The 18,163-nt window shown below is 42.6% G+C and overlaps 1 protein-coding gene across 1 annotated transcript in view; it reads right to left on the bottom strand.

Moving 5' to 3' along the window:
- Positions 1–18,163, bottom strand: part of MCM3AP (minichromosome maintenance complex component 3 associated protein) — a 642,417-nt gene that overhangs the window by 204,229 nt on the left and 420,025 nt on the right. Inside the window, exons 18-19 of the mRNA XM_078681440.1 lie at positions 6,291–6,488; positions 4,904–4,972 (exon numbers count right to left, since the gene is read on the bottom strand). Coding sequence (XP_078537566.1) covers positions 4,904–4,972; positions 6,291–6,488 — 267 coding nt within the window. The remainder of the gene's footprint in view (positions 1–4,903; positions 4,973–6,290; positions 6,489–18,163) is intronic.

Below are 18,163 nucleotides of genomic sequence, written 5' to 3'. Positions count from 1 at the left end.
CATATTATTAAACTGCACAACAAGAGGGCGGAATGGCTATCCTATCTAATTCCTTTAAAGAGGTTGTATGAGGGACAGGTTTTGAGGAAAAGGGAGGGAACTGTCTCTTCCTATCCCACCTAGGAAACTTAGCTTAATACCTGGTAATGTTTACAGACCAAAACAAGATCAAAAAAAGATGTCTTGATCCATCCCTGTGATCCTTCACAGAGGAGGACCAAATTATGCAGCAGGGTTGACTAAATTGTGCAGCAAGAAAAAGCTAATTATGTGGCGTAATGGGGTACATTTTGTGATAGTATTTATTCATTATTTTGCATTTTTTAGACATTGTAACAATGTCTACGCAAATATTTCACTTTATTAGCACTGGTTTTATAACCAAATATAGCATTAAACAACTGAAAGATGACCAGTTACCCATTGCGAAGGGTCTTCCAATGTGTGGAAACAAGTCACCACATTTTTGTTACTTTTTTTAAATACATCTTTTTATTAAATTCAAGCAGGTAGTTAACATAACATAGTTATACAGTTATTTGTACACATGATCCTTTTTCTTTTCACAAAGTCCGAAGTGATTTACTTCTTTTTATACATGACATCTCAAGGCTACATCCACTGTATTGTTTCCACTTTTCAATCCGGGGCAACCGTGCCACGGGTGGGTGGGTCTAATTTCCCCACGGGGGTGCTGGGGCACCCTCTATACACATTATATTTATCCCAAATTTTCCCCCATTTTTTGGGACATCCCCACCCAACATATACTGCTTTCTATGCCACCATACACTAATCCATGTCACGTTTCCATTTCCCTAGGGCTGGCAGTTAACTCGCTCCCCATCTGCGGATGACATTATGCTTCACTACCATCAGGCCCAGGGTGACCCAGATCCGATCTGGCTGCTCCAGGTCTGAATACTCCCACACATTCAGTAAAAACTATTTTGGGGTAGGTGTTAATTCTATTCCCATTATTTCTGTTATACAAGCAACCGTGGCTTCCCAATATGCTTGGATTCTTTGACACTCCCACAGAATATAAAAGAACGTCCCCATCTCCCAACAGCCTCTGTGACAGAGGGTGTCTGTTTTCCTGCCCATTCTATGTAGTGTGTTGCAGGAAATGCATGCTCTAATAAGGATCTTGAGTTGGATCAATCTAAAATAGGTCCGGATGGCCACCTCTTAAGGGGACGTTTTTGGTACTTTAGAACTAATTGAGCTACAAACAATTATTTTTGTTAAAATCTGCAGATTGTGCAGAGGTTGGATTAAGTGGGAAATGCGGCTGATCCATAATTATGTAGAAAACGTCATTGCTGCATAATTCGAGTTGCCCTTCCTTTAGCTACCTGATAGAAATAGTGGGGATAAACATCATACAGTTTTCCCTTCTGCCCATCCGAAGGGACACAAAACAGGACTCTTCCCTCTCACCCTCGCAGTTCATGGTCTACATGGATCTGAAGGCAGGCAGGGTGAGAGGAAATGTGAGAATCACCAGTGTCAAGCATGGATACAGAGTGCTTAATATTATGTATGCAAACGATGTGTTGGCTGCACTAACAGGCCTGGTAAAGTCATTTCCAGCTCGTCAAGCTTGCAGCGGCGAGGTGCAGTAGCAGTCGCATGGTATCATAGCCCCAGTGAACAACGTGTACAGCCATGCCAGGATGGTAAGTGTTTGGCACAGTTTACTCATAAAACCTGTTCAGAGAGACAGCATACACTGCATGTCTGGTTGTTGAGTTTTTGGGGCAGTTCCCAAATAAAACCCGCACACAGAGACCGGGGGGCATCCAACTCACAATGTGGGCACTCCTCAAGTGTTTGCTTTCTCTGAGTGCTCCATACATTGGGAAGACACTACGCGCCCCTCCGTGAGAGTCTCCGGACCAGGTACACTACTTCCCCCTCTCAGCAGGCAGGTTGATTAACTTATTCAGTGATCTAGCAGAGAGGAGTAGGGTCAACTACCACAAAAGAGCTGCTGATGTTTCCTTATAAGTAAAATGGGGAAGGAGCCTAAACAGGGTTCATCCAATAGGAATATTGCCCTTATTAACGTAGATGCAAAAAGTTTCACTGAAATATTAGCAGTACAGGGACTCTGATGCCTGATCAGGTTCCCCTAGCCAACCAGGCTTTATTGTGGGGAGTCAATATGATAATTCACCTAGTCCAAATTCAATCTTTGCTGCTTTGATCTCACTAGACACAGAAAATGCCTTTGATCGAGTGGACTAGCACTTACATGCCAAAGTTATGCATAGAGCAATCCTGGGACCTAGGCTCATATCAGTGACCCTCACTGGCTACTTAACCCTTCCTCCACAATAAGAATGAATGCACATATATTGCATCCATTCTCACTCTCTAGAGCCACAAGGCAGGCTTATTAAGCAGCTGGCTGTATGTGTAAGAGAAAAGGTAGGAGTAGAAGGGATCCAGTCTGACCCGCACACCAATAAAATTATGCTATTCACAGATGATATCCTTCTGGCTCTATCCTCTCAATCGAACTCTCTTCCCAAATGGATGTTTCACCTGCAGCTATTTAAGAGTGAGGCTGGCTTTGCAGTTTGCTTAATAAATCAATAAGCCCCTGGACTAGACCATGACCAGACTATTATATGATACATTTAATTAAAATGATATGTTATAAACTAGGCAGAAGGCTATCTGTAGAGTTCCCATAACTTGGAGACAACCACCTTTCAGTTAGCCCAACCAATCAATTCAATATTTAGGTATACAAAGAACTCCCAAAGTGACTGAACTTAAACAGCCAGCTAGCCAAAGCTCTTGGTAAATCTACCTGACACTGATCTCCTAGCTGGTCCAGATCAAAGTAATTAAAATGTGTGTATTATAGCTAATCTAGGCCCTTCAAATCAAAGTTCAAGCAAAACCTCCTGCACTTTTTAGTAAAGGATATGCGCCTCCAGCTGCCATATATAAATCTTTAGTAGCCTAGAGAAAAGTGCGCACTCAGCCTACCTGAAGTTTATAACTATTACAAGGCTTAAAGTAAACTATGCCAAATCCCTTGCCTTATTGTTTATTACACACCTCCACCCACAGCGGAATTAACTGAGCACCGAGAGCTTAACCTGGGCTCCACGTACATTTAAATATTTGAGGATTTAAATATATCACAAAGAGGTAGACCTCCTGGAGAAAAACCTAGGCAATGCAGTACGTTCCTTGAGGTCACTAATTTCCTTTGGAATGTCTCTCCCATTGTGTGCGGCAGACCGGTTAGGTCTGTCGAAAATGGTGATGTTACCCTGACATCTACTATTTCATAAATCTCCCATTGTGATCCTCAGACGCACCCTCCATCACCTGAATTCCTTATTACTAGACCTCATCTGGGGCACAGAGAGGTAAAGAGCTGCGCTGCACACACCACAGCTCTCTTCCTGCAGTACCGGCATGGGCACATCGAATTTCACACACTACCTAGCAGCCCAATTTTAATGGGTGGACCTCTGACTGGCAGAACGCCACACAAAGGAGATTGAGTCTCTCGTCGGACCGGCATCCGCGAGGGCCACATTCTAACCTTGCTATTCTCATCAGACGAGGTGCCCACATCCACTTCTTCTAAGCATGGGCCAAGTGTGCTTATGGGGAGATTCCCATGGGCCAGAAGTACTCCGCCCTACTCCCTACTACTACTGCTCCGAGGACTCTCTTTGGTGAGCCATAGTCTTAGTGGACATCGGCTCAAGATATGGGAGATTGCCGGCATTACCACGCTCGGTGAACTCTTCACAGAGGGAACAATAATGACTTTGAAAGAGCTACAGGGTCTCCATGCCTTGCACAGGAGAGCATTCATAACCTATGAGGAGTTCAGGGCGACACTACCACAACAATAGGACGTGCAGGACCCAAAACCAGCCCAGGACCGTTATTCCACCATGCATTGCACTCTATAGAACACAGTAGGTGCCTAGTGACCTGGCTATACTGGGGCTTTACACGAGACCCCCATACGGCACTTGCGCACCTGCAGTCAGTTGGGAGGACTTCCGGTAGCAACCATTTCATAACTCAGAGTGGCTACAGACCATGAAATACCACAGCAAGGCTGTTCTCTTTTCTCCCAAAGTTTTGGTGATTGATAACAGGCTTTAAGCAAAATAAAATGACACCCCAATGCGAGCAAACTGCCACCCTAACCTGCGATCCAGTGACCTTCCGGACCTGCCATTCTTTCTGGATGTACACTGCCTTAAACAAAGAGCAGATGACACTCAAATGTAACAATCGATTTGACTGTCATCTGTTCTTTGTACAATACTGTATTTTGAGTATCTCATCAAAAAAAGCTTAAAGCAGGCAGAAATCTATTAACAGAATTTCCATAAAGTGGCGAGGGACAAAATATACAGAATAGCCTGAACCACAAATACATGTAGTGAAAGATGCAACCCTAAACAGAAAAAGAAGACATTGGATCACCTTACGCACACATGCAAGGAAAGGGAGGTGCAGCAGAAGAAAGCCATTGAATATTTTTCGATTGGAACAGAAAGCAATGATACTACTTGCAATCTAATCAATCAGGAAGTTTCTAATCAAAAAACATATTTGATCAGGACAGGCAACATTACAACACTGTACTACCTAGACAGCAGGAAGGTTTTCAATCCATACAACAATTGACGTTTACAGTGCAGTACGGCAACTGGAAATTAGGACAAAAGTGGATTCTGTGGTTTGAGTAAACTCCAATATATTTGCGACTGACTTGTTGAATGGCAGGAATATGCAATGAATGTCAATTAATAACAGACATTAAGGAACACATTTTACCTAGCAGGAAATGCTGAGACAGGAACATGCCACCGTTAGATATTACAAGAATAAGAAAAATAGAACATACCAGAGCAACTGCTGATGAAAATATTGAACTTTCATTTGATGCATCGACTGGTCTTTGAGCCACTGCAACCTACAAAAAAATCTCACATTAACCCGATGTGAATGACTGAACAGGCTTACAGAAGGGGCAGACTGCGGAGAGTGTGCTTCTTGGGTGTAGAGTGGGATTCAAACTTTTACAAGGAAGAGAGCCACAGCAAGCTTAGGAAGTAAAATATTAAGCGAAGTACAGTGTTACTGTTACTAAAGTGCAGTGACTATTTCAATAGAATAGTAAAACAATTTTGTTCGATATAAGACCCAAAGTCCATACCAAGAACACCTCAAAACTCCAAGAGAATAAGTAGTGAATGTATTGTTAAAATTACTAACTGAAGGTGCTAGCCACAATGAAGGTGGTTTAATAAGCATTACTTTTAAAACTATCTGTGTCTGTTGTGAATAAAATCAAATGATGAATAGCATACATCACATTTATTTATGGCCAATAATAATAATCCTAAAACTATAATATGCAGCACTCAACAGCAAACTATAATGTATACTTCTGAAATTCACATATGACATATCTGCTATGACGACTGTCCATCGCCTGCACTTCTTCACATCTCACAAAGGCACTCTGATATGTAATGATAATAAAAATGCCTATCCCAACAGATCTCTCTACATCTCTCCCTCCAAACATGCCAGCTCAGGACCACAACTATACACAAAATTTCAGATTGGGCAACCCAGGGCCATAACCAGTTAAGCAGACGCGATTGTACAAAATACAATAAACAGACCTGCAAAGCTGTTCAAAGTTACCAGCGTACTGAAAACATACAACCGGGCGTCTGTTTCTCATACATCGTCCCACAACAGGATAAGCGCTCCTCAGTTATCATCACACACGACATGGAAACACTTCCCACATAGGATCTGAACAAAGACAACATCCTTCCAACCACACAACCTACACAGCGTAGCATGCTACCCATGTAGATAAGCGCTTCAGCACCCCTGTATGGGCTTTATAAATGCTGTAATACAATAATATTCATTCAGTCGACGGCAATCTTGTTAATGAGTAAAGCAGTTCAAAGGTATACTTTTAAAGCCAGGTTCACATACACGGGACACGATTCTAAGGGAGTGAGGATAGGAAAGAAAATGCACTGAAGACAGAGGGAAATGATTGCAAGCTTCAGGAGGAGCAAATATACTGTAGGCAACCTACAGTGGCACCAAAGAACTTCAAACAAACTTCTAGAAACTAACAGCACGTTTCCAGAGACTCAATGGGAATTGGTGCAAGGAACTCAAAGCAAGGCTCCAAAGGTCAGGCAGGACATATAGCACAGTTAAGTAGGAATAAAGACTGGTAGGAGAAGTGATATTCTCACCTGGTGTAAGACACTCCTAAGTTTCCAGCATGGCCCAACTGTAGTATGCCCTTCGCAAAGAGGTCTCTGTCAGGTGGAGATGCAGCACTTGGAAGTAGTGCTTTCAGCTTATCTTTGTGATCCATACAACATGGGGCTGCAGGGAACGCTCTCATCTGACGCCTCAACTTTTTTCGGGCCACCACTACCAGTCTCCATCTGAAAAGTTGAACGGTAGTGAATAAGGATATATCAATTTGTACCGGTATGTGACATCATAGCTAATGTTACACAGCATGAACTGACTGTTAATCGAGCAATGGCATTGCAACTAAAACAATCAAAGTACAGAACCGATTTGCAGCATCATACCCAACCTGCAGTCCACTGGAAATGCAGTAAGGGAACAATACAGCAGGGGATTGCAGGATCAAATACATCCACAGCGAAGGACATTATAGTGAATACAGTCAGGAAGCATCACATAACACAATATCATACTCTCCACACAGCCAATGTCATTTCTTGGACATCAGTAATGAGATGAGACTGAACCATAACACCAATCATCTCTCAACCAAGGACATTATAGGGAAGGGATGACAACTATTTAGCACCATAACAATCTCACAACCAAGGCATTTCACAGAGTACATTCAAGGTTTGGCACTGCACCACAGCACCATTGTCATTCAACTCTCTGCAAAGTATCCTTCTCTAAATGACAAGCTCTGGAAGCTGCAGTAATAGAATTCTAACAACAGCCTTGTGTGTAATGGAACAGTTTTGCTCACAACAAACAGATTAGAAAAGGCAGATAGTAAGTAAACACTACTCAGCTAAAAACAAAACTGCAGATTTTCAATGTAACACTATAAATGATGGCAAGTCACTGCTTGGAATAAGAAGTAACATTAAAAAAATAAAAGGCAGCACAGTTCTCTGTGCTACTGGCTAAGAGGAGAACTACAAATCAGTGGATGTCAGGAAAGGCTCCTGAGTTAAGGGATTAGAGAAGTATTGAAATGGTAAACAGTTGAAAAGATGCAGGTGAACAGCACTGTACAGATGCTGATTTACAAGATTATCTACAAGACTGAGGGTCCTTCATGTAAGACCTATTATGTCGACTAAACGACGTTCCTTCCCTAAACCCAATGGTCTGAATTTTAAAGTATGCACTGTGTAGACTGTTGGTGCTCACATAAATGGAGTAATAATTAACAAAGAGGAACATTGTATTCCCCTGAATGTTTTCTTATGAAAGCATCAATCAGTCTGAAGAGAATTCAATTGTTTTGCCTGCAAGGTAGGAGAAAGTTATGCTTCAATGTTCTTGTTCTGTCTGCAAATGAAGACAGATACTGTATGTGCTATTGAATGTGTTAACTGGATTGATTTTGTGATACCTGTTAAAAAAAAATAAAAATAAAAATAAAATATATATATATATATATATATATATATATATATATATATGTGCAGACTTTAAAGCATACCGTTGTTAGATACATTTAAAAATGTCTTCCAAATATACTTCATGAAAGGAAGAAAGATAATGCAATCAATATCTACACAAAACAAAGCAGAAGAGCGCTTATTTAGGCAATACCAAGATGCCCCAGCCACAGTTCGTGTGTACGCGTGGAACATTCAATCTCTCTAAAGAATAAGGTTAGGGCATTTAAAGTGCATTCACAGTTTAGCTGGACCTCCCTTCCCTTAGATCTGTCTCTTATACCTTACAAGAGATGCAAACTTGAAAACACAAAGCATAAAGGATGTCCTACAGCAAAAACAATACATTACATAAGACAGTGAGTAAGTATAATTGACGTATGTGTATCTACAATAACAGCATTAGTAAATTTTATAAATTTCCATTTCTAAAAGATTATTTCTCCATGTCGGTCTGGGTATTCTCGATAACAGAATACATTTTATAACGCGTACATCAGCACTACTTCTAGGTTCATTAGAGCTTGCACTCACATACAGGCCTCCTCTCTGCAGCTTCTGCAACTCCACACCTGTGTGCCATACTAGCTCATTTCGGAGCAAGTAATACATTGCAATAGATGTCTCTTAAAACAAATGTGGTGAATTGCACTTATAGTTGTAAAGTTACCAAAGCCGGAGAACCGTGCATTCCTGCGACTAACTTATTTTACTCCAGCATCGGAACATTTATAGATTAACATACTTCTTTCAATAAAATACCAATTCACAGTTATTGTGCATAGCGCAAAGAGGTTGTGTATATCAGTGGAATTTGATTCCATAAGCACCTATGCAAGAGTAGATTTTTCTTAAACCTATGAATAGGGTGTTATGGTGAGGTTAAGACTTTCTGGATATGGCTTGGTGTTCCTTCCTTGTTCCACAGGCCATGATCATCTGGGATGTGATATGAAATTCTTAAATTTCATCTACAGAAAAAGCTTTTCAGTCTTGAAACCTACAGTGTGAAATTCCTTTTCTGTTATATTTAAAGATCTCTAAATAATATTGGCAGAGATACTGTTTGGTTTGGTTCAATTTTGGTGTAACTTGGGTGAGTTATCCTGTGGAACTCCCGAGTAAGGTTCAACAGTCAAAAATGTCCTTGCTTCACTAACCCTCCTTAAATGAAGTGATAGCAACTAATAGGGCTGTTCCGCAGATTATTTATTTTATATCAGCTAAGTGTATGGAATGAAAGGGAGCTCTTCTTTAATTTCGGAAAGAAAACAGGTTTGTTTCAAAGGTTTGGTGAGGAAGTCTTGCATTCTCAATAATCCCCTCAGGCAATACTTAACAGCTGATTACCAGGATTAGGAGTTTTGATCCAATGTCACTAGGTGAATACTACAGCTATAGTTACACTGCCTGTAGAATACTATAAGTTAAGAGACACCATATGCAATAAGCATTGAACACTATGTGGTAGGTACTCAACACATGTTGAGTTTGTTAGTTGCACATTATGTACAGACCTTTTCCTGAAGTATATTTTGATGGTAGATGTGTTGGTAGGCTCATTCCTCTTCAAGTTAATGGAAAAATACCTCATAAGTCAATGAAGTGTGTAAGTACATGCTGGAGAAGCACTGGCAATTCTTTAGTTGCAAACAAGTCTATATTTTGGGTTTTCGTGGTCAGAAGTTTTCTGATACATAGCTTGATGAGATTTCCACTTGTGGGGTAATTTTTTGGCTGGCTTAATGTGTCTGATTTTTTTGTTCTCTATTCGCTACAGGTGCGGTTCTAAATAATGAGTGATCTGGGGTCCAGCAGCCTATATCCACAACTCTGGGCTTCACTTAAGAATTATATCCACCCTTTCTTTAGGGTGTCATACATTTTGATGCTGTTAGAACTCATTACTTTTACTGCATTGTTCATAATCTCTGGAAGAAAGGGCTGGGTAGTAACTGCAGCAGTCTTAATTCTAAAAACACTGATGCACAAACATTTTTCTTGTGCTGAACAGCCGTTGGCTGACCTCCATATCCAGTTTAGTTTTTTCTACTGAAACGGCACATCTTTCGCCATGCTGTCCTATTTTAATTACGCTACATTAAGACTTCTGTTAAATGAGCGATTATGCATTTCATCTTCAGTGTTTTAGCGGCTTGGTCAATTGGCTGTGTTGCACTTTTTGCTATATCTCCACCTTGTGTTTGCACATGGGGACCAAGAAGATGGATGAAGACATTCTCACTTTTAGTAATGATCGGGAATTAAGTTGTGCACTGTGCTGCGAGACGGAGTCCGGACAGAATTTTCATCTCAGAAAAATGATTGAAGCTGCTGCCTTGAGATGCTTCCTTTGTGGTGTTTTTAGCCAACATTAGGTCCCTTACCAAAAGCAGATATGGTCAAACTGTCAAATATGCCAGTTGCACAGTATTTGATCCTTTCAGGCCATTAATTTAGTAAAGACCTTTGTACCAGCAATGCTGGCCTATCAACATCAAACTGAGAAAACCTTGATGCCTTTTGTAAACTTCTATATATGGGGGAGGTCACTGGCCCGAGTTTATAAAACTTGCTGTGGCCTCTTCGTGACCCACTGTCCTTCTTATGTTTGATTTCAAAACTTGTATCCAAAATTAGGATGTGTTTGTTTGAGTATTGCTCATTTTGGTGGTCAAAATTGACTTCCTTCTCTGGCAGGACTAGGGGCACTCACTGTTCCAGTCTCTAACCAACATATTCACCTGGTTATAATACAAGTGGCAAAAATATTAAAAGACTTTATAGTGCAATTATTATGGAACATTTAGATGAGATGAATAGAGACATGAAGAAAAGAAAGGACCTGCACACATCTTGGTTTTTGTCAACATTTAAGCAATAAACATGAAATACTACCCAGAATGCTTAATCTTTTTCAGGCACTAAATGTCTTGCTGAGCAAGAGCCTTGCAGGCATCTTGTGTGAATTATTTTAAATAAAGTATATCTTGCGTGCAAAAAGTTACCCATGATACCAGCAAGCCACATTTCACACTAAAAGTAAACCATTGGATTCATTTCACATCATTTTCATGAAATATTGCAGGACAAATGTTGACACAACACACCTCTAAACAAAATCATGTTGGAAAATGAAAGCGTTTTACCCTCAAACATCAAATCATTATCCAAGAATTGTGAGGCTGGGCCTGGTCACAGGGAAGAGAGGCATAGCCCGTCAGTGGAGACAGGCTGAAGCTCCAGCAGTGGGGACACAGATCACAAAAATTGACCTCTGCTGTGGGAATTGATAGCAATTTCATAACTGGGTTTATCACCATTGTTTAAGTGTCAATAGAGGGTTCGCTACTTCATGAGTGGTGTGTTGTTGATATGTAGACAGATCATTACCCCCTCTGCTTGGGAGTTCAGTAGACAGTATGACCCGATTGATACTGTTTACTGTGATTATCATAAAAATCAATAAAAAAGACGATGTGAAAAAAGGCTATTTTTATTGTAGGGATTTTGAGCTTTACTTTATGCATTTGCTCAAAAAGTTGCCTCATTTGCTGTGCTTAGTCCAGGCTTCAAATGGGTGTTGGAGTAGACCTTGGCGGGAAAAAAAATTCTGTCTCTTCGGTACATCTTTTAATTACTGGCCGTATAAAATATGTTGGATGGCATACTGTTCATCCTTTTATGTTTAGAAGCTCAGATTTTTTTGCCCTGCTGTTCATCAGCAGGTGCAAGAACCAAGGAGTTCATCAGGTGTGTTGAGAGGCCACTAATAATATTATCATGTGAGTTTGCTTACATTTTCTACTTTGGTGGAAAGGCAATGGCAACAGTGCATTCTATATTGAATGGCGGTGTGGGAACCTGGACGCAATGCCATGGCAAATTGTGTTTTTGTGCTTCGCAATGAGGTCTCTGTGTGGTCTTCCCCAAATAACCAATATAGAGAGTAACAATCACTGATCTAATTCCCATTTATGTGATATTCCTCCTGTTTCCAGAGCCGGTCAGCCTCTACTTTTTGTTGTCCTGGTAAATGTATTGTACCATCAATCCAGGGCTTTAAGTGGGGGGTGCGGGGTCTGTGCCCCCCCCAGTTTTTTGGGGGGGCCTCGAAAGGGGGCTCTAAGGGCCTCTATTTTCGGGCCTCAAAGGTCTACGGTAGGGTGACCAGACATCCCGGTTTTTATTTGGTGTTACTAGTGTGGGTAACATGTCTTGATATTGAAATACTGCCAATTTTGGTTTTCACTATTGAAAGGCTATCTTGTTTATTGGATAACATGGGGAAGGCTGTGTAACTTGTTTACCTGCATATCTTCCCATAACGGCAAGATAGACATATGGAATAAGGTATCCCTTAACTCAGAATTTAATAACACATCCTTTAGTGAAAATGGGTTTTAGATTCTAAGTTTGGAAATAGCACTTTTAGAAAGTGGCTATTTTCCTGTTCAACCTTTCTGTGTGCCTCTGCTTGTTGTTTATTGACTGTCTGGTTTGTGAGTGACAAGGGCTGGGGCAGCTCCAGGAGGCTGGCCGAGTCAGCACAAGGCTGAATAGACCCATCTGCATGTACTCTACATGCAGATGGGTGCACTCTGCCAGTGCACCTCTTCTTCCTTTGTGAGTGTGGGCCAGGGCCATCAGACGCACGGCAGGAGGTGGAGCCAGCATTGTGGCAGGCAGGCACAGGCCTATTGAGATCCAGGTGCTACTTCCTCCCACCACTCCGGTGTGCTGTTAGTTGGCTAGCAAAAGGTAGAAGGTCTGCTGAAGAAAATTGTTGTGAGAAACCCCAGCAAAATAGACACAGTGAATATCTTCAAGGGTTTTGGGAAATCCTGCATTAGATTTATGAGTAATGTGTAAATAATTTTTACATGTTTAAAGTGTTTTGTATTTTATAGCTTATACTTAATAAATATACCCTTTTGCCTATTTTATTATCCTTTGCTGGATGCGATTTCATGATTTTCTTAAGCACACAATGCTAGTTATCTTGATTTAGACCACGCCCCAACTCGACTAGGCCACACCCCTTTAGGAATTTGCCACGCCCCTTTTAGAGCACCACCAGTTTTTTGTCCCACTTAAAGCCCTGCATTAATCCATTCTTTCTGAATGGCTCATCTCCAGATGTCTTGTACTCGCTTCGAAAGAATATCTGAGTTCCTGTTTATGTAGAACAATATTATTGGGTTGTTCTGTCTGTATCTGCACAATCTGACCTATCTCTTCTGTATAGAATACCTTCAGTGCTAGGGAAAGTTCCAGCACACTTCTGTTCTTGATGCTAGACTTTCTCCTCCTGTGCCACAGTCACCTGATTTTCAATTCCCCTGTGGGTGCACCTCACCATCAGTGTGATGCATCTGTGGTGATAGTTGTGATTGTCAATTTCGTGTTGCTTGTGAACACTGGCTAATCAGCCACTCTTGTAATGCTCTTATGAGGTTTTTTTTAATAAAAAAATGAAACTACTTTTTCATAATAAACAGCTGAAGGTAAACCCAACAAAAACACATCCAATACAGTCAGAAATTGTTTTAGAACTGATTCCCTTGAAACAATACCACACTGTGTCATGTAACTTCCCATGCCCTAGAGGCCATGGTATTCCCACAATTTTCCCCAGATTCTATGTTGTTTGCAGGGCAAACTTCTGAATTCATAGATGGGTTCCCCAATTTTGTACAACAGTCCATAGCTGTCTTCCATTTCCCTACTGCAGGGGTGTTCGGAGATTTTCAGCTAATGCCTCTTGTTGATAATCATCTGTTCTCAATGGGATCCACCCACATTGTCGAAGATTCACATGGTCAAACTAGCAAAGGGTATGAGAGGCATGCAGGATACAATCACTATGAATACTCTCATCACAATTCTCACTGTAAAAGATTGTGTCATTTGATGCAGGCAAATTGTTCTCTCCCTGTTGGAACTCTCCTTTGTGAGAGGAAAGCTTTGGCTTTCTTCAAGTCTAAATCTGAAATTGGGATGGGTAGGGTGATTATTTCACCAACTTTTCTGAGAACTCTTAATGAGAAAGTTGTTTCTGTCACCTGGGTTAAGCTCTTCTGGAATTACTTTAACAAATTATCCTTCACCAACAATCGGCTAGGAAAGAGCATATGTACATTACCTGTTGCCCCAAGAGTACTGGTAGCACTGTTAAATATTTGTATACACTCCTGGTGCTTACTGTATTCCATAAGGCAATATGTTGAACTGATAATGACAATCCTCGGTCACAAACTAGAGGTATCTTGTTCGTGGGATTAAGGAGGTGGTAATCTTTTAGATCTATTGTTCCCATGGAGTCTCCCTCTCAGCATTAGTATAATTTCCTCAAATGCTGTCATATTGAATTTGAGTCATTAGAAACTTTGTTCTAGAGCCTCACGCCCATTGTGGGCTTCAGGGTCAGGTACTACATTGGAATAAGACATAAATAGGGTAATCCCATGAGTACACTAATTATTTGGAACTTTCACCATAGCTCCATTTCTTAGGAGATCTAGGATTTCTTGTTGCAGACGTTTAGGTGTTCTGCTTTGCACTTATGCTTTTGTGGTGAAATACTAGGAGGTATCCTGTGCACCTCTGTAACATATCCATATGGTATAACATTTAAGACGCACATATAAGAAATTATTTTCTCCTACTGTTAAAGGACCCTCCACCTCCCAGTCTGGGTGATCTGTGTGCAGGTGATCTGTTTCATTGCCCAGAGTCCCACAGGGTGTAGCCCTTTCCTCTCTCTTTAACGCAAAAGGGCTTCCTTCCTTGTTAAGACTGGTGCCACTGAGAGGTTGTGAACTAGGAACCGGACTCATGACCGCTATGAAATGGTCACTGCTGAAAGAATGAACAGCTTAACCCATTTCTATTGCTTGTGTGTCTTTCTGTAGGACTCCATTGCTTATAAGGATCTCATTGCCCTTGCAGTGTAATTATCTTTTTTTAGCCTTAATGAGTAATCTATCACTGCACCAAACAGATTTTATCCTGTGAAGGGCGTATTGATTACATTATCTGTACCCAAGGTTTGAGCCCTGAAATCCAGAGCCAAGCATGTCTTTTCATAACTGTGCAAGTGCACAATTGCCTACTCGCTGTGCCCACAGCATCTGAGAACGATTTTAGGCATGGATTTGATGGTCTCTCCCTCTTGGAGGATGATGTCTGCCCTCTTTCTATATACCTCCAGCAAATGCTACATGAGTTCCTAATTCTCCTCCCACTGTTGGTGTCCTTATCTGCTAGCAGAGCACAAGAGTTGGCTATTCTTCATTGTGTAGCTTGTCCCCTTTCCATCTTTTGGCCTACTGGTTCCAGCCTTTTGCTATCTTTATCTAGTGGTGGTCCTGTGGAAGATGATGTATCAGCCCTTCCATGGACCATCACCCATCGCCAGTCCTGGCGGCGGGGGTAGCATTCCACCCTTCTAGAGGGAGAAGATATGTACACACTGGTCTAACAGTAAAAGTTAAACAGAGCCCCAGCATCACAAAATGGATGCTGCTGCCACAGAAACGAGTCTGACCTCCTGCTGCTGGACGAAACTCCAGCAGGGGAGGCCTGGACAATAGGTTTCCTGTCCAGGGAGGTGTAACCACCTCCCCAAACAGGCGTTAGTGTATTGGGGCAGGGTGGGTGCATTCACTGAATGCTTTTCAGACAGTGCCTGGGGCACACAAGGTGTCCCCGTGCATTTCCCAATTCAAACCGGTTGCAACCATCCCCTCCCCAGGTCCTCCCATAGGTGGGACGTTAGAGTTAGTCCATCCCCTAAACTTGGTATCAGTATAGGAACCCAGTCCCTAGGACTTTAGATTAGCCTGGACGAAACTCTGCAACATATATCTTGGACCTTTGACATTCTATTTCGACTAGAAGACTGGAGAAATCTCCCTTGGGGTCAAGGAGCGACTCCCGGTCTGCATTTTCGAGGCTCCCGCCGGATCCTGAAGAATCTGCGACACAGGACCCGGACTTCCAGACATCTGCGAGGCCGACACGAGTCCCCAGCAAAGTTGAGACCTGTAGCTATCACGAGAGACGTGGGACGGGAACTCCTGGACATCCAGCACATTTGCTAGTGCATCGACTTCCCGAGCTTTCCCGAAGTTGTGCATTGGGCTACTTGTTGTCCAAGCCCTGAGCACCTTTTGCACCGAAGCTTGTGGGCCTACACTCCACGAGTGACCCGTGGGCCCGCTTCCTGCATTTTTGCTCGAGGCCCCTTCGGGATCCCTGGTCCGTCGACAGGTGGGTCCCCACGAAGGAATCTCCTTTGTTTCTTGGCCGTTCCTGGTTGCTCCAGACATGCCCTGACTCCCCTCCAAAGGGGGAGTCTCTCAGACCTTGCTGGTCTGCACCGAAGCCAATCTTTTCATTCTGCGTGGGTTGCTGTTGCCAAGGCTTGTTGGGTCCAATCCGGATACTGACGCTGCAGCACTCGACATCCGACGTGGGCCATCTCAAATCCAGCTCCTGGTTGTCGTCGACGCCTCCTGGTCCTCGAGGCTGAAGAGTGAAGCTTCACCTACATCACCTGACATCACCCGACATCGGCTGGCATCTTCTTGTTGTCTCCCTGGTCACTGGCCAGGGACCTAGACTCTGTCCCTTCTGCTTTCAGGTTCTTCAGATCTTCGATCCACCCTTGGATCCATCCGGACCCTCTTCATCTGGACGCCTGCAGCACTTCTTTGCAGCTCTCCATAGGAAACCCGACATGAAAAGACACCTATGCACCCAGCTTCCCTGGGTGAGGTAACACAAGTAGTTCGGTGCTCCCGTGGGTCTTGACTCTCGAAGTGTCCAGTACTGAAGGGGTTTGTTCCTAGTCCACTCCTAAGTGTCCTTAATCTTTGAAAATCTAACTGCAACTTTCTACATAGAAGTCAATGGTGTTTTGCGGCTGTGTTTAGACACTGCATGCGTCCCCCGTGGGTCTACTGCGTCCCTACCTTGCGGGGTTCCTGATTGTCCCAGCGGTTCTACAGGCCCTAGGCCTTATCTCTACTCTCCTCGTGGTTCTTATACCACTTTCTTAGTATATGGTTTGTGAGGCCCCTAGGGCAAAACGCATACTGTGCTAATTTACTGTGTGCTAATTAAGTTCCTGTATTGTACTTTTACCTCTAGCCTCATAAAGAGACTAGAGGGGAGTGTTTAGAATAAATACATATATTGTATATATATACCTGGTGTGGTTCTCCTTTCATTTGATCACTCATGAGATTCTAGACTGGTAAAACAAGCTACTTTACATTCCTTCAAGACTTAGCCTGAAGGCTGCTCTCCACAGCTACCACTAGGATAGCTTTCTATAAAGGTTGACTGAAACCTACCATCAATAAGGGTCGTTTGGACTGGTGCAAGGGGCCCACTAGAATAGTGGACAGCATATGCCAGGCCAACTTCTCACACCGTCTTGATGGCATCAAACCCTTAAGGGCATCCTACAAGCAGCAGCACACCTCAAGGGCCTGAAGAAAAAGGCCCACATCACTTCCATCCTGATGGAACTCCACTAGCTGCCCTTGCCGCCCGCAGAATCTTCAAAAACTACATCACAACAGGCATCCCTGCCTGTGAGGAAACAGGCTTTTGGCAGGTCTCACCCAACCTTTTGCACCCATTTTGATTGGCAGGCACAGGTGGGCTCTGAACTGCCCTGAGCCCTGCTAATTAGGACTCAGTGCAAGTGCCCTGACCCTTAAAAAAATACATGGTTGATAAGCTTATACCCAATGGGCACAGCTTAACTTACTTATAAGTCTCTAGTATATAGCACAAGGGATACCTAGAGCCTGTAAGTTAGTGTCACACACGGACTGCAGCACTGGTTGTGCCGCCACGAGTATGACAAATTAAGACATGTCGCCCAGACTGCCACTGCAGACTGGTAGAGCAGTTCAACACTGATAACTCAATTATTCCATTTCAGGTAATGGCAAAGCCCAAACTCCCTTTTAAATATGTGTAAGTCATCCCTACAGCAGGTCTGTCAAGCCCAGAAGCAGGGTGCAGTATATTTAAAGGTAGAACATGTACTTGACATGTTTCTAACAGTATAAACCGGAGATTGTCAGTTTTACTAGAGGAGTGATTGATAGCCCGATTGGCAAGTACAGAGTTACATGGGGACAACTCAGCAGTGCTGAATTCTGAGTGGGACTAGCAAAGATAGTGTATCAATCAACTCATTACATTCAGCCCTACTTGATGCCCAAGAAGAAATTAACATCGCGCTAAGTGTTTTACCGCGCTGCGCTGAAGATTCGCAATTACCGCGTTACATGACGAGCTCAGCTCATCATGAGCGTACGACAGGCGTACCTCATGACGAGCTGAGCTCGTCATGAGCGTGGAAGGGGTTAAAGTAACTTGTTCCCACATGCAACTTTTACCCAGTTTTCCAG

This window comes from Lissotriton helveticus, chromosome 3_1 (genome assembly GCF_964261635.1).
Source record: "Lissotriton helveticus chromosome 3_1, aLisHel1.1, whole genome shotgun sequence".
Lineage (NCBI taxonomy): Eukaryota > Metazoa > Chordata > Amphibia > Caudata > Salamandridae > Lissotriton > Lissotriton helveticus.
Note: the sequence above shows the minus strand (reverse complement) of the source record. Positions and strands in the feature narration are given on the sequence as shown.